The sequence below is a fragment of the Acipenser ruthenus genome, chromosome 1, assembly GCF_902713425.1.
Source record: "Acipenser ruthenus chromosome 1, fAciRut3.2 maternal haplotype, whole genome shotgun sequence".
Classification (NCBI taxonomy): Eukaryota; Metazoa; Chordata; class Actinopteri; order Acipenseriformes; family Acipenseridae; genus Acipenser; species Acipenser ruthenus.
The window spans coordinates 59,489,031-59,511,529 of record NC_081189.1 but is presented as its reverse complement, the minus strand read 5'-3'; the positions used below and the strand labels follow the sequence as shown (position 1 = coordinate 59,511,529).

Genomic DNA, 22,499 nt, shown 5'->3' with positions numbered 1-22,499 from the left:
AATGACTTATGTTGGCAGCAAATGATACAAGTTAGTTATTACTGCAAATCTAATAAAAGGAACGCATCAAATACAATGTAAAACCGGCAGCTATTGAGCAATCGTTCATGCCCTTGCCAAGGTTCTGTCACCAGGATAGCTCTTCACACATTCGTAACTCAAAACAAGCACCATAAATCAGACACCTGATGTTCCATATATTTAAACAGCAACATTGATTTATGAGCACGTTTACTCAAATGGCCAAGGCGCAACAAAACCTGGCTTATTTTTTCATGTCATCCATGTAATTTGCTTGGCTCGATGTCTTTTCAAAGTAATAATCTTCACTACTTTGAAATGTCATTTTTTATATACAGTAAGAGAAACCTTATACATGACATATTAATTATAAATCACAGAAGTGAAGATTGTACTCAGATATAGCTTTAAAACAAAAATATTTTTAGTTTTGTAAAACATAACTTTTGAAATGGTTCAGTCCAGAATCAACTGCCACAGTCCCTGGATAATGTGTGTAGGCCTACAGGTGCAGTGTCGTGGTCAGACTGTTTATTAAAAACAGAGAAGCTTGCACCAGTAGCATTAAAGGATCCTGAAGATCATCAAAATTTAAAGAAAATTTAAAGAAAGAAAGTAATGGGTTACCAAAGGCAACAGGTTAGTGTTTTTTTGTTTAATTTTGTTTTGATTTTTGAACATTGGAATTAGGTGGGGTGTTCAATGCACAGGATGACACCTGTACTCAGGATAAGATGTACTGGAATTTTGCCCAGTGCTTCACTGTGATTGGTTGATTTCTTATATGTGATTTATAATATGGATTCTAAATTGTGTAACACTGTCTCTGATTGTGAAATATAAACCAGCCCAGGAGAATACAGTATGAAGCCTAATGGCCCAACTAGGTGTTCAGGTTAACTATCCTAAAGGAATAAGGGGAGAGACCAGGCAAAGTGAGCTAAAGAGTGCTGTGTGATATATTTATGTTCTGGCTACTTGTGTTTCAGTACATTTTACCAGTTGTTATCCTGCTAATTCCCTTATCAAACCCATACAGTGATTGACATTAGAAAAGCGATTTGCATTAGAAGAGTGACATCACAACACACTCTCATGGACTGAACACGACTGTTCAGTTCACTTCATTTTAATTTCTTCAATATGAGCAGCAGAACAGAATACTTTGTTACAAAAAATATATTTACATATGATATAGTATTAGGACATATTTATATTCATACATCAAAAAGTCTGTAGTGAAGAATTTTATAGACCATGAAGTTAATGGTGTACACATATTACATTTCCATTGAAATACAGACATAGATAAGAGGTGTATGCGTGTGTGTGTGTGTGTGTGTGTGTGTGTGTGTGCGTGCGTGCGTGTGTGGCTGTTTGGGAGCTAAAAGGAAACATAACAAGAGCAGGCTGCTTGATTTTTGGACTGACCTAAAAAAGAAACATAACCTGTTTTCTACAAATGGTGGACAGGTCAGCTGAAATGTGTGTTCTTCAAGGAGCCAAATGTATTATCTAAGTGTATTCTGAGCTGCAAGAGGAAGGTAAATACATTTGACTTCAATCATTTAGTAAAGTTCATAAACAGTAGTAAATGAGAGAGTGTAAACATCATTGAACCAAACATGGCATGTGATCAAATCATCTTGCCAAGGTAGCAACTGCTTTTTATTTTGCTATTCATATAATGAAAACAGAAGGTTCCAGTGTTTCTAAAGTTGACAAAAATATAAACATTACCAGGTTTTGTTTCTATTCAAGACTATTTATTTGAATAATATGCTTCCAAAGACTATAAGGGCAGCAGTGTGGAGTAGTGGTTAGGGCTCTGGACTCTTGACCAGAGGGTTGTGGGTTCAATCCCAGGTGGGGGACACTGCTGTTGTACCTATGAGCAAGGTACGTTACCTAGATTGCTCCAGTAAAAACCCAACTGTATAAATGGGTAATTGTATATAAAAATAATGTGATATCTTGAAACAATTGTAAGTTACCCTGGATAAGGGTGTCTGCTAAGAAATAAATAACAATAATAATAATATTTAAGCAGATAGTGACTTTCAGTTCCGTATCTTAGAGGACTGCAATTATCATTTAAGTTTCTGGGATTTGAGCTGATTATTTGAATCTCCTGCTTTAGTGTGATCAATTATTTTGCCCCTGTTTTCCTCCCCAAATTGGAATGTCCAATGATGTTCCCTCTCCACAGCAATCTCCACAACAGCTCAGGAGATCTCAAGGTCAGTGAGATCCTCCGATCCCATAACAAAGCCAAATGCCTCTATACCCAAGAGCGCTACAGCAGATGTAGCTGAGCTACCGACCACTGGAGGACAAAGGCCAGTCCAGCATGTGTCCACTTTGAGCTCTCCAGAGTTGGTCAGTAGTGTACCTGCCATTCCACAATGAATCCCCAGTGAAGACACAACTTTGCATAGCCAGGAATGTGAATCTGCACTCTCCTAACTCTGCATATCACAGAGTTGTGTCTTTACCAAGTGAGCCACTCAGGGACCCTGTACCTAATATCATTTAAATATTTAAATAATTTGCCATAATACCAGATACACTACCCCACAAATAATACATCATTAAAATGGATCCATTATGACACCACAAAAACAGAACATTTTATCATCCTGAGGGTGTGAAAAAACAATTTGTAATTACAAAGGCAAAGTTAGGTTGTTTGCTTTGTAGCGGCAACAAAATGAGCTCTGTCATTCTGACAAATTTAGTTGACTCAGGATAGGGGAGATTTTCATTGGCAATTGACAATATTTGGTTTTGTTTGGAATATATCGTAAAAAGGTGGAGATGTGTGGGGGATTAACATGATTTTGTTTATGAAAATAGTGCATTAAAATGTTATTCTTGTGTGTGTTCTTACTACTTCTATAGTTGTCTAAAATGGATGTAATTGATCTATGTATTCGCAGCATTACTCTTAGAGTAAGAAGCGGGATTCCAAAAAATATAGTGTGTTGCTACAACTGTTTAAATAATGTACCTGTAATTTTTCTTTTCGTTGTTAACATCCTGACAACTTTTTACACTTATAGCAGTGTGGAGTAGTGGTTAGGGCTCTGGACTCTTGACCAGAGGGTTGTGGGTTCAATCCCAGGTGGGGGACACTACTGCTGTACCCTTGAGCAAGGTACTTTACCTAGATTGCTCCAGTAAAAACCCAACTGTATAAGTGGGTAATTGTATGTAAAAATAATGTGATATCTTGTATCAATTGTAAGTCACCCTGGATAAGGGCGTCTGCTAAGAAATAAATAATAATAATTTAAAGTCTATGGAGCTAAAGTATGCATTTGAGAAGTCATTTAAAAAACTCTTCTTAACCTTCTCAGCAACATATTATGAATTTGCTGTTTTTTCATTTCATACAGGGAATCTACCTATGATATACAGTGGTCCCCATAAGTATAGACAATCTTATAGTTTCAGATACTCAATCATTTAGCTGTCTGAATATACTACCACAATTAATTAAATACTTGATTAACTTTTAATTACCCATTTCCAACCCCCCCCCCCCCCCCCCCCCCCAGTGTTGAAACATTTAAGCAAAATAAGCATTTATTGCATGCTACTCATGGAAAGAATATTGAAATTAATAGAGGATATCGATAGTTATGGGCACCAGTTGTTACTTTAGTTTCTTGCTTTGAAGTTCCAGTGCTAAGAAATTGTTTGAGAGCAAACATGCAAGCAAGCAAGGGGAAATAGCACAGAAACCATGGAATAAGAGCTTCTTAGTTTTCATGAACATGAAGTACAGAAGGAAACAAAACCCTACTGATTAATCAGTTCTTTCAACGATGCCAATGGTAGAATGAGGATCGCAGAGGGATCTCTTTTAATGCTACTCATATCCTTCCCCACTACCAGTAACTGTTGCATTTGTCCTTGAAGACAGGAACGTGGAGGTGGGGTGTCCCAAATTAGGCTGCACCGCATTAGTCAAAGCTTATAGGAAAAACAGTCCATTATTAGGATTCCGATACATCAACAAAAAGAATGCCTATGGCTTATAGTCATTTGAAACCCATCCTTTATTTTATCTTATGGACAATACAGATTATTTAGAAAGTACAGTATGATAAAAAAAAAGAAACAGTTGTTAAGTGCACATCAGGGACTTTACAGTTCTTGGTCTATCAAATCTCCAGATCCCAGTTCTTATTTAAGATGATTAGATTTACCCGAGTGGCACATCTGGTAAAGGCACTCCGCGTGGAGCGCAGGATGCACCCTATAGCCTGGACGTCGCCGGTTCGAGTCCAGGCTATTCCATTGCCGACCGTGGATAGGAGTTCCCAGGGGGTGGCGCACTATTGGCCGAGTGCTAAGTTGGCCAGGGTGTCCTCGGCTCACCGCGCACCAACGACCCCTGTGGTCTGGCAGGGTGCCTGCAGGCTTGCCTGTAAGCTGCCCAGAGCTGCGTTGTCCTCTGACGTGTAGCTCTGAGGTGGCTGCATGGTGAGCCTGCAGTGTGTAAAGAAGCAGGCGGCTGACGGCACACGCTTCGGAGGACAGCGTGTGTTCATCTTCGCTCCTCCTGAGTCAGCGCAGGGGTGGTAGTGGTGAGCTGAGCCTAAAAATAATTGGACATTCTAAATTGGGAAAAAATAATTTAAAAAAATTGGCAACTACTAAATTAAAAAAAAAAAAAAAAAAAAAGATTTACCCTACCAATGTTGCCAGCAAATTACCCCTCACCCAACATTTTAGGGCAGGCAATGTATTATAAATTAGGCATTTATCATCAAAATGAATTATTATTATTATTGAATCTATGTATATGTGAATTGGGATCATATGGTTTTAGCGCAATTTCTTGGGGACAGGTGTTGTTTGAAGACCTAGCCCTTTGGTGAAAACTGACAAACCCTCACATGTTAAGAACTCTCCCATATCACCTTCCACAACCAGTAATGGTTGCCTCCTTCCAGGGGCAATAAGTACTCGACCTGCATAGTGGTTAAACATTAATTCCAATGAAGGAATTTGACCTGAGAGACAGCCTGGAAGTCATAAGAAAAGCGGTAATTTGTTATTGAATTTGATACAGCTTATGACAGCCTTACATATATTACATTGTACTTGACTGGCCAAACCAGTTATCTATAATGAAGCAGGAAAACAGGAAATAAAACTGTGAAAAAATACTGAAAGGTAAAACAGAAAATATTAGAAATTGCCATTTTCAGGTACCATTACTTTGTGCTGTTCTCTAAGTATTTCTGGTGTATCTTACAAGCAGTTATAACTTTTTATGTGAATAGGGTGAAATACAGACCACGTGTGACAAAAAGCTACTGAGGAACCACTGCAGCCTGTTCATCATGAAGTCTAGTGTGTTGGAGTTCTTCATAAAATTAAATTTTTTTATGTCCCCTATGTGAACGAAATTAATTATAAGATGTGGTAAGACATAACAAAAGAAATTCAACTATTCGTTATCATTATTCTGCAAAGTAACGGCTACCAGACCTGCGGGTTGTGTTCTGTGACGCCACTTAAGGTCGGCACGCCAGCTGTTCAGGCTCCTCCTCTGCTCATTTCCAGTAGGAGATGAATCTCTGCCCTAGTTCAGACAGTGTACCACAAGCTCCAGAAGCCAGAAAGTTGTAAGCAGGTTCAAACGGATGCATGTGTTCCTGGTCTTTATAACGAGGTACGGATTCTGACAGGCGCTACTGACCTTTTAAAGCATCTTCAGTGTTTGAGTGGGCTACTGTTGTGAGGAATTCCTCATTTTAAATGGAAATGCCCTTGTAATAAGAGCATTGGAAACTAAATAACTGCTTGTATAGGGCTATCTGGCTATCTTGATGCTGGGATTCCACTCTATTTTGGATTACATAATGACAAAGATATTCGTGGTCGTTTCCTTCGTGTACATTCTTCTTGGAGTCAATCAGGTGACAGGTAAGAAACTGTACTAAAGATATATGTATATATATATATATATATATATATATATATATATATATATATATATATATATATATATAAATTGTTAGAACAATAAAATTAGTAATTGTCAAATTTCATATTGGCATAGCAAAATAACATATGTGTGTGTGTGTGTGTGTGTGTGTGTGTTTTAAAACGAGCCACTTGACATTAACATTAAACAAAAGGGTAAATACAAATGTAGCCTATAGTACTTAATATGCAATTACAGGTATGTATCAGACAAAATGCATAAAACCACGCCTTCGATTTATCAGTAAACTGCTTTGAAACAGGACATAATTTGGATTTATGCAGCTGTATTTATTTGGTAAAGTGGAATTTTCAGAATACAAAAAAAATAAATAAAAAAAATTGTACTTTAGTGTAAGTGTAACTATTATATATTTATCATCATGCGACTGCATAAATTAACATGTTATTAGGGTTAGAATATTTCTATAAAATGCGCAGCATCATGAAGACACTATTCGGATGCTACACCAAATAACCACTGTCATTTTATAAGAATGTTAAATGATAACAAATCCTGTAGTAAAGAATGAGATATTGTTTTAGAACAAAAAAAAAAAAAAAAACTGTTTTTTTATGGCTGAGTAAACACTGATGACTTTTACTGAGAAATCGGGGATTACCTGCTCAGCGACTACAGGAAGGGAGGCCGTGTTATTGTTAACCATTAAACATATACTATACATACAGCAGTGCAGTGTGAGTGTAATATGTTATCTCATTGGAAATTAGGAAAGACTTACTAATAGTTTACACTTTAAAAGCAAATGTGTTGACAAAAAAAAAAAAAACACATTTTAAAAACTCTCTTTTTTCTGAATGGAAACAACATAAATTAAGGATAAAATAACTAATTCTGAAATATACAAAAAAAAAATGTTGTCTCAACACAAACTGTTGTTTACCTACAGTAGCGGAAACAAATAAACCATTATTTTTTATTGAAAAGTAATAGTTTGATGAACATAGGAGATATACCATACCCCCCAAAAATATAGCAGGCTGCCATGTACTGTGTACTCAAAAAACTACAATTCTTTACATTTCATTGTGTTTTATTTTACTTAATTAGCACTATGGGAATATTATAAATACACGTATCACTTAGACAGTTTGCTGTTTGCTGTGATAGTCATTACAGATTCTTTATTGTTTTCTTTTTTTAAATTGAGAATTTAAAAAGTTTTAACATTCTTCGGTTAAAGGTAGATTTGTTAATTATTGCCAGTAAGTGACAGTCTGCAAAAATAGCCAGATGCTAAGTCTGCCACAATTTGTAAGAAACCAGTCAATACATGGAAGGAGTTCTTCTATTCTCTTCGTATTAGTTATGGGTGATTAGGGTGTACTGGCTAATGGGAAGTGTGATAGCTGGAACTTTCTGTGAACAGTGGTCCTGAAGTAACTCTTCACAGTCTTGCACCAGAAGTGGTTTCTGAAGTTTAAAGTTGCATGAGATTATGGGTCTAATCATTGTTTAGACTGGCTGTGAACTTACTACTACATTAAGTGCACTGTTTTTCTTCTCAATAAGTCGTGTTTTGTAAGCAGTGAACAATACTGTTTTGAGTTTGACTTCATCCAAAGACAAATCCTGAGAATTTACAAATTAATAAGAGTTTTCAAATATTTATTTTTAGTTTTATTGCATGCTCAATACGTGTGCATTTCTGTCAATGCTTTGTTATCAGGCATTAATTAGCAAATGTAACCTAAATCCTCAAATTAACCTTTTATACATTTGATTTTTGAGAAACATTGGAAATAATAGATAATTTACTTATAAATTACTTTGTAATTACTGTTACTTATTATATATGACCAGTTATTCAATACTGTTGAACAGAAAATACCTGCCTATTTCCCAAGGGGCAAACATCATCAGTTGAAGGTCTACTTTTTCAATGCTCCATATCCTTTTTGAAGTTCTTGCACTTGGAAACATCACAAAACAGGAACTCCACCCCAATTTCAGAAAAATACAAAGCCATTGAATTAATGTGGGGCCATCTGCCTTCTCTTCCTGTTATGACAGAGTGGGAAGATTTGTTGCTAAACCATAAAATAACTTGACATCAGATCAAAAATGAATAGGGACTTCATGTAATACGTTGACTCCCAAAACTAGGTAAATAATCACAATTTGTAATGACATTGATGTGTGATGTGTTTTTGTTTTTGTTTTTTCAGGAATAAATCTGAAATATATCCCTGATCCACCAAGCCTTAGTATCCAAGACAAGGTACACAAAGTAAATGCCAACGACACTTTAGAACTTACCTGCAGGTATGGGGGCATTGGAGTATTATTATTTGATTTAAAACTACAGTAGTTGACTAGTTTACTGTGGACTTGGGTGCACTGTTATAAGTTCTAGTGTAAAATAATGTGGTGAATTAGATTACTACATCTTTGATAGTGAACCATAATGTTTAGGTTGGGTTAACTGGCTGCATTTGTCATCTATTAACTACCCATGTGTGTTCTTGGATACAGTAAGCATGGGAAATAGATAATCTGTTATGGGCTAGGTGTTTGAGATAAGGCTGGAAACAAGTTGCAGGAACTGTTTCACTTGTCGAGTGAAAAGGTTTAAAAAATTCAGCATTATTTCTATCCCATATAGCTCATTATGGGTATTGTGCAGGGTAGCAGTGAGAATGGCTATGACATTTTTGAAGCTGAATTTAGCTAATGAGAAAGGCATTGTATTCATTGGATTGTTGAAGTTTCTTTGTAAAAGAAAAATCACAAAGCTTTTAACCTTAAAAACCTTATCATGTATGTGTGAGATAAAGTAGTAGGTTGCCCAGCGTAATGATTGTGCCATGCATGCTTCACAAGCCCACAGGACACTGTAGAGCTTCTGAAATAATATTTACAGTAACTGAGAAGATACCATCCTCATATGTTGTCCTCTTGTTAGATATTTCTGAATAACAAAAGTGTTGTGTTAAGATAGTGTTTAATTCATTTTTTTTAATAAGGGGGCATCAATTTTTGGACTGGACGTGGCCCAAGAATAGAAGCAATTTTGAACGCAGGATATCAGTGACTGACTGTAGCGGATCAGGTCTCTTCTGCAAGAAGCTTGTTCTGACCAAAGCTGTTGCCAATGACACTGGAGATTACAGGTGTTCCTATAGAGATTTACCTGTTGAAGATGGGAAAACATCTGCTAGCGTCTATGTCTTTATCCAAGGTAGACTTCTTTATGTCATCTTTATATTATATATTTAGCAACATTAATTCCAACAAAAATTATATAAAAAGGTGTGCAGGTTATTTGTGATCTCAAATATTGTCCAAATAGAGAGTTTTAGAAGTTATGGTAGATTTTAAGTTAGTGTTCCAGTTGGCTGTTCTAGTATAGCTAGTGTTGTAGATTTGATGTCCTGAACAAACAAACAAAAAAACTCAACTGATATCAGCACTATTAGTTAACTATAATTAACAACAATAAATATTAACTATAATGAACATGTGTTTCAAAAGTTACTTAGACTTTGCTTTTATTACGTTAGATGTTCTATTTTTCGTAATTGTTTCCTTGGTAAACCAGTGTGTTACAGAACAAGAAGCAACACATGTTTATAGGTCAGTAGGACACAAAAATCACTGTGCTGAATAACAGCAAAAGGCAAAATTTCATTTGGAGTCTTTTTTTTTTTTTTACAAATCCAATCATTCAGTATGTAGATAATATTCAGTTAACATATGCCAATTAAATGATTAAGTTTTTGTTGACCTCAACTGGACTTCCTCCATGACCGCTTGTTTGATTGCCTGATCCTGCTGAAAGCCCTCTTCAGTGTAACCCTCAGGAGACCCTTATCAGTGCCTGTATAAATGAGCATCTTACAGCCATGGACAGGGCAGTTCAGCCACATGAAAGGCTACCTCATGCTGAGCTCAACCTCTACTAGATTCCTGTTTTTCAGCTTCCAGTTGAACACAGTAAAGCTGTGCCTGCAGCACTTCCTTCTGTCTTACCAGCCGGACTGGCTTCATAATGAAAATAATTGGGTCAATTTCATGATGTGGTATCCTTGCCTCAGAAATATTAATATTGTTTTTAATATGTTATTACTGGCCATTGCAGAAGGATCTCAAAGTGCATTATTTTCATTTAATCGGTATACTAACTCTTCTTGGATTAAACATACCTGAACATGAACAGCATTGTTTTTGTTTTATATAACATTGAAATACTATTTTTATTTATAGGAATGTATTAGCTGTAGTTTTTGTTATATTGTAAATGCATTGTGCATATATTGTTATTTTTTTTTTACTAAACCAGATATGGTGGTCTCTGTGTTATCTCAGTGCCTAAGCGGAATTCAATCATGGATGGCTGTAAATTATCTAAAAACACATTCTAATAAGACAACAATGCTATTAGTGGGCTCATGACACAGTTTAGTTAAATCCCCCTGTATTGAAATCTTCTTTGATGGTAATCTTTTGACTTCATCCAATACTGTAAAATATGGACTGTAAAATATGGATTCAGAACTGTGTTTGGATACCCACATTAGCTCAGTTATGAAGGCCTAATTGTATCATTTAAGGAACATTGCCAAATTGATATCCATTCTATATGATGCTGAGAAGTGAGTTCGTGCTTTTGTTATTTCTCAGTTAGATTACAGTTATGCTTTGTGATCGGTTATTTCCAATTCTAAATTACGTCGGCTTCAACTGGTTGAAGTGCAAGAACTGGTTGAAAATGCAGCAGCCACAGTGCTGGCTCGCACACATCGTTCACAACACATTACTCTGGTTCTTAAATCACTGCACTGGCTTCCTGTTAAATTCAGGATTGATTTTAAAATTCTTCTTACTACTTATAAGGTCCTTCGTGGTTTTGAGCCTTTATATTTACAGGAACTGTTGGCACCTTATGTTCCTAGTTGCACCTCGAGATCAGTGAATGCTGAACTGTTAGTAATTCCTAGAAGTCATCGAAAATTAGGTGGGGCAAGGGCCTTTAGTCGTCCCAAGTCATATTAGGAATGCTGGTAGTCTAATCTTCTAAATCTTATTTTAAAAACATATTTGTTTGAGTTAGCTTAATTTTTAGCTGGCTTGGTTGGCCAATAGTTTTTTTCATTTTTTCATTTTTTTATTTAAAGCGCCCTAGGATGCTCAGCATGAAGAGTACTATATAAAAGTAAACCAAATTGTATCGTATTAATTTGTTTGTTTGTTTTATTGCTGTAGGTTTGAATATAAAGTATATGTTATTTATTTCTATTTTTTTTCAGATTACAGAGCACCGTTTGTCAGTTCTTCCATTTTTGAGGCTGTGTATATAGTAGAAAATACACCAGTGGTTGTACCGTGTTTAGGATCTGTCGAATATCTCAATGTGACATTACATACGGTAAGAGGACATTTTGTATATTTCCTTTACCAGGCTTTACTGCAGACTGAAATACAAACTAGTAAAGAGTATTATATAAAATAATAAGATTCCTTTATAAGGTTATACAACCCTCCACATCTAGAAACTCAAATGAAACACAATCATTAACTGAAACAGAAACAGCTGTGTAGGAGGAATAAAACTGGGTGAGGAACAGCCAAACTCAGCTAACAAGGTGAGGTTGCTGAAGACAGTTTACTGTCAAAAGTCATACACCATGGTAAGACTGAGCACAGCAACAAGACACAAGGTATTTATACTGCATCAGCAAGGTCTCTCCCAGGCAGAAATTTCAAGGCAGACAGGGGTTTCCAGATGTGCTGTCCAAGCTCTTTTGAAGAAGCACAAAGAAACGGGCAACGTTGAGGACCGTAGACGCAGTGGTCGGCCAAGGAAACTTACTGCAGCAGATGAAAGACACATCATGCTTAGTTCCCTTCGCAATCGGAAGATGTCCAGCAGTGCCATCAGCTCAGAATTGGCAGAAAACAGTGGGACCCTGGTACACCCATCTACTGCCCGGAGAAGTCTGGTCAGAAGTGGCCTTCATGGAAGACTTGCGGCCAAAAAGCCATAACTCCGACGTGGAAACAAGGCCAAACGACTCAACTATGCACGAAAACACAGGAACTGGGGTGCTCTGGACTGATGAGTCAAAATTTGAAATATTTGGCTGTAGCAGAAGGCAGTTTGTTCGCCGAAGGGCTGGAGAGCGGAACACGAATGAGTGTCTGCCGGCAACAGTGAAACATGGTGGAGGTTCCTTGCAAGTTTGGGGCTGCATTTCTGCAAATGGAGTTGGGGATTTGGTCAGAATTAATGGTCTCCTCAATGCTGAGAAGTACAGGCAGATACTTATCCATCATGCAACACCATCAGGGAGGCATCTGATTGGCCCCAAATTTATTCTGCAGCATGACAACGACCCCAAATATACAGCGAAAGTCATTAAGAACTATCTTCAGCGTAAAGAAGAACAAGGAGTCCTGGAAGTGATGGTATCTCCCCCACAGAGCCCTGATCTCAACATCATCGAGTCTGTCTGGGATTACATGAAGAGAGAGAAGCAACTGAGGCTGCCTAAATCCACAGAAGAACTGTGGTTAGTTCTCCAAGATGTTTGGGCCAACCTACCTGCCGAGTTCCTTCAAAATCTGTGTGCAAGTGTACCTAGAAGAATTGATGCTGTTTTGAAGGCAAAGGGTGGTCACACCAAATATTGATTTGATGTAGATTTTTCTTCTGTTCACTCACTTTGCATTTTGTTAATTGATAAATATAAACTATAAACATGTGTATTTTTGAAAGCATTCTTACTTTACAGCATTTTTTCACACCTGCCTAAAACTTTTGCACAGTACTGTATATATATATATATATATATATATATATATATATATATATATATATATATATATATATATTAGTGCTGGGACATATATCCGAATATTCAAACAAATATTTTTTTTACATGTATTCGACTACAAAAATCAAATGTTCATAATCACTAGAAATGACAAAAATACCTTGCACTTCTTTACCGCCTCACCAGAAGTTGAGCGACAGTTTCAAAAAAAGTAAACAAACCAGATTATGCGAGTGCACACATAGTGATCTCTGCATTAGGCCACCTGGGTCAAAAACGCGTTGTGCTGCTTTAGAGCGAGTCAGAATTTCATGGGACAGAAAAAAGACAAGCACGTCATTCTGAAATGTCTCGCTTAAACAGTGCTCAACTTGCTGGAAATATTGTGTAATGAATTTTATATGGATTTTATATATTATATATTTTTTGTTACGACTTTCTGTTTTATGGAATGTAATAAACGAGAACCAAAAACGTGAATTTTTGTCTTGTTGTAAAATAAAGGCACACACTATGCTGTCTCTGCCTACATTCTGAGCAATATAATGGCTTTTATTACTTTTTGAAAACAAACAAATATCCTAACGAATATTTAAATTATGAGCGAATATCCGAACATCTTTGTCCCAGCACTAATATCTGTCTATGTATCTATGTATCTGTCTATCTATCTATCTATCTATCTATCTATCTATCTATCTATCTATATATATATATATATATATATATATATATATATATATATATATATATATATATATATATATATATAGATATATATAGATATATATATATATATATATATATATTATAACCTTAGGAAACAAATTCATATTTGTTATTCATCCATATGTGAAAAAACTCAATCATAGATTATACGGTAAAATTTATAGGGCCAGATATTCAAAAGAGATGCAAGTTTTGCAAGGGCAGTTTCAGGATTTATTCCCCCTCAATTCTGCCTTGAGAAAAAAGTTGTGGCTGCGAGTGAAATTTAAAACGGGGTTGTGGGAGAGAAGGAGAAATTATAGTTATGCGAGTCCACCTACAAGTATGAAATTCAAAAAACATGTTTTCCACAAATCACAATGTTGAGGAAAAATGTGTTGCATGTGTCTTGACTTCACTTAACTAATTCGCATACCAGCTAAAATGCTATACTGATGGTAGCTGTGCCCAGAGTGCTCTCAACCTCTATGGAAACCCTTTCTCTGTTGAAGTGATTGGCTCTTTAACTCAAATTTCAAATCACAATATATTTTTTTAATATCATGTATATCCTTTGGAACAGTTGAAACAGCATTTACATTATCTGGGGAGTGGATGAAAGCTGGGTGAAGATGAAACTGCCCAGACGGGGCACCAAAACAGTGTGAAACATCTTAAAAACTGTATCACACGATTACTCAGCCTCTATATACTAAAAATCATTACTATTATATGAGTTCATAGTTCTTTAATCATGTAGTATAATTAGAGATGTTTCTCATTGATTTATTGCCCCGTCTGGACTAGTTTGTCTTGGTTTGGAAGCATTTATTGTATTAAAAAAATATGAAAACTCATATAATGCTAATTATTTTTAATTTGTAGACTATAGTGACGGAGTGATCACGTGGTGTAGTTTTTTTTTTTAAATATGTTTTCATTGTTTAGTGCCAAATCGTATCTTTTGTTTTTTTCCTTTATTGTCAGCTATTATAATCGCCTCTTCAGTAAAGTTGCCCTCTCTGTGCTTTTGAACACTTTGAGCCATTGTCTCACTTCATAACCAGATCCACCTGCATCAGTTGGGTATAGTCTGAGTTGTGATTTATTTGCTGTTTAGATTCATTTAAATGTATTCATTTCCTCACCCTTGCGATATTAGCAATTTACGGTCAACTCTTTTGAATTTCACAGACTTGCGAATACATGCAAAACATTCGCAATGCAATCTTTGAATATCTAGTCCATAATTTTTGACGTCTTAGGGGACGATTTGACCTGTACTCTAATGGGATAACCCACAGCAAAATTGTTTAGAGCATTTTACACAAAGGGGAATCCCACCTATTTTGTTGTTTATGCTATCCAGCTAATTTCCCTGCTGTAAAATGCTCTATAAATTAAGCTGTGGCTTATCCCATATTCATATATTTTAACCTAATAGAAGTGCGTACATTGGTTTCACGTTACTGTTGCATATTATTATCAAGTCAGGATAAACAGATATATAATGGGCTTTCGTTTTGGAAAAGAAAATGAAATTACTCAATTATCTAATCAGAAGGTAGGAAACATTGTTAATCTGTCTGTTTCTTTTCTTCAGAAATACCCTGGAAAAGTGTTTGTTCCCGATGGGAAAACCATTTACTGGGATAGCCGAAGAGGATTCATTATTCCCAGTTACTTAATCAGCTATGCAGGGATGGTGTTTTGTCAAACGACAATAGAAAGTGAAATTTACCAGTCCCAATTATACATGCTTACAGTTGTTGGTAAGCAGTGCATTATTTTTCTTCACTGACACATTTGAAGGAAAAGCAAGTCAGGTTATTCAGATTTAGGGTGACAATGCAATACTGCATCTTCACTATTGGCCGCCTTTACTTACGAAATTTGGTATGTTTGCCTTGCTTAATTTGTTTGCCATGATTTATTAGGGGCATTACTCAATTTTGTTGTTTGGTATACAGGAATGCAAAAAACATGGTCCTTATTAGGTTCCTAATTGAACCCATTTGGGTTTACAGGGGATCACTTTGAATGTAATGTTGTGTGTTTCCTTAGTAAGAAGCATATATGTATCTCATTATCTGCTTCTGACAGGGTGCTTGGTGCCTAGGAGCCAGTCTAAATGCTACAATCCTGAAAGGAGGAACGCATATAAAATATATATTAATCTGGAATATAATGTATTTTTTTTCTTTTTTTCTAGAACAATACAATCAATTAAACATTGGTTATACTTAAATAAAGTAGTTTACTGTATGCAGGCAAACATTTATTTAACATCATATGTGCTGATGGGTTTTATTGGTAGAGCATCTTTTAGTACCCCATTTAACTTGATTCCTTATCTGCGCATGCATTTCCTTCCTGTAGGATACAAGATTCACGAGCTCTCTGTGACCCCTCAACACCAGGTGGAGTTAGCAGTAGGAGATAAGTTGGTGTTAAACTGCACTGCTAAAACAGAATTTAATGTGGGGATCGACTTTAAATGGAAATATCCAGCTTCAAAGGTAAATACTGGCACATGCTCCAGACTGTTGCCTTTTTGTTACAATATATTTTTATATATAAAAAGAGGGGGGTGGGGGACTTCTTTATTTTCTTGTTCTGACTTTATGTACTCAATATTTATTTGCATTCTGTGTATTGTATTTAATAGATTAATTTATGGTACACATTTGTACCAAAATTCCAGAGCAGTATTAGAAACATTTTTTAAAGAAAAAAAAAAAAGCTGCACATTGTTCAATTTTTGTAAATCAAATCCAGACTTTAATAAAGTAAATTTATAAAATGATATATGCCTTGCCAAACTTCAAAGCTAACAGAGCCTGAGGCATTCAAGACAAGTTTGTAATATGCAATTTTTAAGTCTTGTGCCAATGATATAACCAAACTACTGTTTCATCATTGACCCTGTGTTTCATATTTTGTTAATATATGCATTTGCTTCACACTAGCCCCATAATTTAAAGAAAGTGATATCTTAGTATACAGGGCTGTTTTCACTAAAAGCTGTGCATGTTTGAGCTCATACATTCAGCAATTTCTTTAAACATTACCTGCTGTATAACATTACTTTACACATGTAACCTCTTCTCTGATACAGGAGAACCGATCAGTAAGTGACACCAATAAGAAAAAATCATTGAAGGTTTTAGAACTGTCAAGCACCCTAACTGTTCTGAACATAACGTTGAATGACACTGGGGATTATATTTGCACTGCGTCAAGTGGACGCATGGAAAAGACAAACAAAACTACCTTGAAAGTTTATGGTGAGTTTTTTATTTTTTTATTTCTCATCAAGTACCTGTGGCAATGTGCCCCGCCCCTGTGTGGGTTTTTGTGTTTTATGTTGTATGTTGCATGTGTTAATGTTGGTGTATAGGCATTGGTACACGGGATATAAACGGGTCTGTGTTTCACGTGTGATTTAAATTGTATATTTGTATTTAGGCACGAGGATGGCACATCACATCACGTGCATTTAAAGTATTAGTATGTGAACACGGGAAAGTGCACTTTCCCCAGATTCCAATTGAATGATTGACTAGCAATCGAGTCTCGGTACAACTGCATAAAAGCAGCATGTTTTCACTCACTCGGGGTTGTGTGTTCGGTGAGTGGAGAACGGGATAGGAGACGGAGGTAATAACCCCAAGTCTCTGTGTGTTACTTCCTGTTTCTGGTCTGACGTCACCCACTGCAGCCGTCTTTGTGACAGTACCATATTACAAATCAGCACTTGTTCACCTGGTTAGCCTGATCTGCCTGTTGTGTGAGTGTCTGTATTGTGACAGCAAACTTTCATTTTTCTATTTCTCCAGCAAAGCCTTTCATCTCTATTGATTATAATTCTGTCTCTATCATTGAGGCAAAGCTGGGAGATCGTCTCGTAAGAATACCAGTCAATTTTACTGCCTACCCTCTGCCAGAAGTGAAATGGTAAGGTACCTTGATCAGACATTCAGATAACATATATATTAAAGAAAACACAACAGTGTATGATTAGTAACTGGGGAAACACATACACAGTTCGCTCAACAAATCTTTGTTTTTCTTATCCTTCAGGTATAAGAATGGGATGTCAGTTTACAGAGATGAACCACGGTACAGGATTAAAAGCAGTGGTTACACATTGACTATCCATGATGTTACTGAGAGGGATGCTGGGAATTACACCGCCGTGCTCAGGAACCCAGCTACTAAAGAGGAGCACAGCCGCACATTTCAGCTTGTGGTGAACGGTAGGATTTACTGTTCACAAAGTTTTGTTTACATATAGCGACTGAAAATGTGGATTTTCTCATACATTTTAATGCTCTGTTATGCCCGATCCAGTTTCTCCACACATCTATGAGAAGGAAGTGGCTCATGACACTGATTTCTACCAGTACGGCAGCAGCCTGACCCTCAGATGCACAGCTCGCGGGGTTCCATCCCCAGTAAAGATGAAGTGGCAGTGGATATCACAAGAGAACTGCCCCTTAAACGACCCGTGAGTATGAAATGAATTTGTATGAAAATGCTTCACAACTTCAGTGTACTTCCTCAGAAACATTCCAGTTTAGATCTGCACTCTATGCAGTGGATTTCTGGGACATGACAGCATCATTGTATTCATTAGGCACAATACAATACGAATCAGTTAAAACACTTATACCATACTTGATGGTTACTTTTTTCTACCAGAAAGTGGCAAAGTACCCACCCTGTATATTGTCAGTCTGTTCGCCAACATGCTTTGTGCTATGCACTGATTGACTCTACAAGCTAGCTGTTATCTCTGCAGCCATCCCAGCGGAAGCGCTCTGATTAATGTAGTGAGTGAGAGACAGATGCTCTGCTGAGAGCCCATGAGGCAGGCCTTATCTTGGCCAAACACAGGGCCCAACTTCCTTCATGACAGTCCCGAGCATTCTGCTTTCCTGTTGTTGTTTTTGTCCACTGGCTTCCACTACTAGCTGCTTCCTGTGCCTCGCTGATTGTTGTAGTCTGGGCCCACCTTCCCTAGGAAAGTATTTAAGATTTCTCTGTCTCTTTGTCTTCCTCTAAAGTACATTGACATCTGTTGAAAATCTCTTTCAGCGTAAATTAACATTTTACTTCCCAAAACAGCCACTTCCTTCTAATAATCCAACAGGCAGAGAGAAACACGTTTTTCTATTTTCTTTTTACTGTATGTTGACAGATATTTTAAGTTCATCACTAAAGTAATTTGTATTCTTTTGGTTAATAGTCAAGGAGTTTATCGAACACCGTTAAAATTCTATGAGTGTAAAGACTGGCGGGACATCACAAATGACACAGGCAAGAATCCGATTGACAGCCTTGTGACCCGGACAGATATAATAGATGGAGTGGCTAAGGTGAGTTATACTACTAAAGCAGGTCTGCTCTTTTAGTCCACACTGATAATACCCCATGCTGTTATAGTTAAGAATGAGATATGCTGTGATGTCATCCATAAACAGAACACCCGGTGGTGGTATATGTATTTCTACTAAAGTAAACTTCAATGACAAATGTTTCAACTTAAGAGAGACTTTTAGGTTGAATGTCTGTCATTTCATTTGTAATATCAAGTATTGGCAAAGCATTTGTAAATGATTATTGTACAGTGCTTATAAATTGTTTTGGCAGTTTATAGTGTAGTATAGTGTAATACAGTTTTATGGAGATGTTATGTTATGAAAAGAAAGCTTATGAATGCATGCAACATCGTGTCTATCATCTTCAAGTGTTTTGTAAAATGTGTAAGAATTTTATTTTTTACTCCGTATGGTGTTTAAAGGTTAATCCCTGAACTATCAAGTCCAAATTGAAGAATGTGTTTTGGAATTGGGATATCAAACTCAAAACTAATAGTTTTCTGACGTAAAATAAGAAGCTTTTACCAAAACATGTCTACTTTATAGTTTTAACAAAAAGAGGGAAATGATATTCCTGAACCCTTGAATGAGCCACCAGGGTCTGTTTTTCTCAGTTTTTTACGAAATTGCTTATCTTTTATGTGATATTTATCTGCTAATATGTAGTTCCACGCAATTCTGATGCAATGATCTTGAATGCATACACATATTTAAGCGGATTAATTTCTTCCCAAGAAGATTCATGTTGCTGAGGATTTTGTTTTCTGTTCCTTGCCTGCAGACAGTGAGCACACTGAAGATTCAGACAGCAAATGCTCCTGCTATGTACAGATGTTTGGCCACTAACAAAGTTGGACAAGATGAGAGGGTGATCTTCTTTCATGTAACAAGTAAGCCCATCATCTCGGCTGCAGCGTCTCATTAAAGTAATCTCATGGTGTGTCAAGGGAGTGCAGGGCAGTGCTGAACTTTGAAACACTAGTCCTGTGTAATTACACACAGTTAAACCTCTGTTAACAACGCCAGTGGCAGGCATCACTAACATTTTTCTAGGACTGAAACTGAACTTTGTATGTGAGCAGGTAATAATTTATTTAAGTTGCTACTTAAGAGTGAACATGTATATAGATGAAATACCTAAATATATGGTCTAAATAAGGTGTATCAGTTAAAATATAATGTACCAACATACTGTAAAATACTAGCTAGCGAATTAGTATGCACATTAAGGACCTCTTGTTAATGTTAACATGTGTTTTTGTATGTTATTTATTATTATTATTATTATTATTATTATTATTATTATTATTATTATTATTATTATTATTATTATTATTAATTACACTTTAATTACACTCTAAAATGGTGAAGGAAACACTTCTTAAAACAAGTCATGTTACTTCAAATACCGTATTTTGTCATGGAAATTCTATGCAAATGCTTTTGAATTAACTACATGTTGACATTGGGTTACTCTTTTATTTTCTTATGTTCTTATGTGCTGTGGTTTTATCTTTAAATAAAGCAATTATATTATTTACACTCTAAAATGGTAACTACATGTTGATATAGGGTTACTCTCAATTGCTAAGGTAGCTTTAAATGAATTGAACAACAATAAGTAGATGAAAATACATTTTCAGCTTATTTTAAGGAACAAAATTACCTGTAGCAAGCACATTTTTTTTCTACCATTATTTAAATGCACAAATTAGCTAAAAGGAAGCACCTAATTTCCTCCAAAAGTAACTTTTTGATTAGGGTCTGTTGCAGGAGACTTTAACTTAAAGCAAGGTTTTCTGTTTCCAAGACTCAAGCATGTGCTAGAAATGACTCTGTAACTTAATATGATGACCCAATCTTGCCACTTCAATCCCTGTGCAAAATTTGTCTTGGTGAAACAGCAACTTGATACATTTTTAGCATTTCTGTAGGTACACCTTGTGAAACAGTTCATATAACTATAAAACATCGTTGAAACAGAGAATCATTATACATAGAATGGGTATGTGTGGCACCACATCTGGGAATCCTTGGTAAAATTAAATAAATGATGTGTTATTATTACTTTTTAGGGGGTCTGGAAATGAACATGCTGCCTGCTAATCCCATAGAATGGGACAACGTTGCTCTGCAGTGCAAAGCAGACAGGCTGACTTACAGGAACCTGAAGTGGTACAGGATGGAAACCAGTGTCTTACCATTCCAGCACTTAGGCCTCGCTGTGCTACCATGTAAACACCTCAGCCTTCCTGAGGAGAGTCTGAGTGGGGCCACCAGCTCTCACCTGACAGGGGAGAACGTCACTCTAGAGCTGAGCTTCAAGAACATCTCCAGGCAGGAAGAGGGTGTGTACATCTGCCAGGCAGAGAATATAAACACTGGAGTGAAGCACTGCCTCATCAAGAGACTCTCTGTGAAAGGTGAGGAGATGTACACAAGGCCAGTGATTCATATGTAAGGACCTGGGAGTTGTTTTAGGTGAAATGACAATGGGTTTTTCTATGAATCCATAGTAGCTTCATGCAAATTCAAACATTTTGTAACATCAACATGGTCCAAGGAGTTTGTGAACTTTATGTGATTTCCATGAATGCGAGAGTTAATGAAAGTACACAGCCTTACTGTGTCTGTATCCTTTTAATCTTAAAGAATGTCTATGAAGTGTCATAAAACTTGTGTTTACAGTAACAATATATTATCAGAGTGCAACTTCTGTGAGTTTGTACTTTGTTAATGTTTCAGTATGTATTACAATACAGTATGCTGTTCTTTTTTCAGATCTACAGGCCCCAGCAGTTCTGACAAATTTGACTGACCAGAGTGTGAATATCAGTGAAACAATTGCACTGACCTGTAACGTGAGTGGGACACCTACACCAAACATCACATGGATGAAAAATAACAAGACACTGATAGAGGACTCTGGTAAGAATTGAAATTCATATTCATCTGTGTAAGCCAGTGCATGAATATCAGTTGCAGAATGTTTTTATATGGAGATGTACATACTTAGATGAAGTGGGGAATATTTTGTGTATTTTTCTTCCCAGGTATTGTTCTCACACAACAGAACAGAACTCTGACAATCCAGCGAGTCAAGAAGGAAGACAGGGGCCTATACATCTGTATGGCCTGTAATAACCAGGGTTGTCACATGACACAGGCCTATCTCACAGTTGAAGGTATTGTAAGGTCTAACAGTTCTGTCAGTTCAGAAAATAATCATATTACATTCTTTACTGTAAAAAAATCCAGTTACCTCAAGCAGGACCACGGAGGAATACAAATGCTAAAATAATAAGGCTGTAAATGTATGTTTTAATAGATCAAACGTTTAAACCTTCTTTGTAAATCATTTACCATTTACATTATCCTGTAAATTCTCAAGGCTTGATTAAATGTTTTCAGTTGCCTTTATATTTCACTTGTGTATTTATTTCAAATGTTGAATCTTCACATATGTCAATTACATTGGCTTTCAAAAAGATACTACAAGCAGTGGATTGGAAAATCAAAGCAAGATTTTAATTTGAAAGGTGAAAAGCGGGACTCGGTCAGAACAAAACCCTGAGGATGAATTAG

General features: G+C 36.4%; 1 protein-coding gene across 1 annotated transcript in view; it reads left to right on the top strand.

Annotated features, from left to right (window-relative positions):
- The first annotated feature begins 5,619 nt into the window (after positions 1-5,619).
- The window catches only part of LOC117420387 (vascular endothelial growth factor receptor 2-like), a 32,080-nt gene continuing 15,200 nt past the window's right edge, over positions 5,620-22,499 (top strand). Inside the window, exons 1-15 of the mRNA XM_034033799.3 lie at positions 5,620-5,964; positions 8,215-8,311; positions 9,013-9,227; positions 11,296-11,414; positions 15,134-15,302; positions 15,910-16,049; positions 16,649-16,817; positions 17,370-17,487; positions 17,614-17,789; positions 17,884-18,040; positions 18,782-18,911; positions 19,696-19,804; positions 20,990-21,337; positions 21,696-21,842; positions 21,968-22,099. Coding sequence (XP_033889690.3) covers positions 5,868-5,964; positions 8,215-8,311; positions 9,013-9,227; positions 11,296-11,414; positions 15,134-15,302; positions 15,910-16,049; positions 16,649-16,817; positions 17,370-17,487; positions 17,614-17,789; positions 17,884-18,040; positions 18,782-18,911; positions 19,696-19,804; positions 20,990-21,337; positions 21,696-21,842; positions 21,968-22,099 — 2,323 coding nt within the window. The 5' untranslated portion in view covers positions 5,620-5,867. The remainder of the gene's footprint in view (positions 5,965-8,214; positions 8,312-9,012; positions 9,228-11,295; positions 11,415-15,133; positions 15,303-15,909; positions 16,050-16,648; positions 16,818-17,369; positions 17,488-17,613; positions 17,790-17,883; positions 18,041-18,781; positions 18,912-19,695; positions 19,805-20,989; positions 21,338-21,695; positions 21,843-21,967; positions 22,100-22,499) is intronic.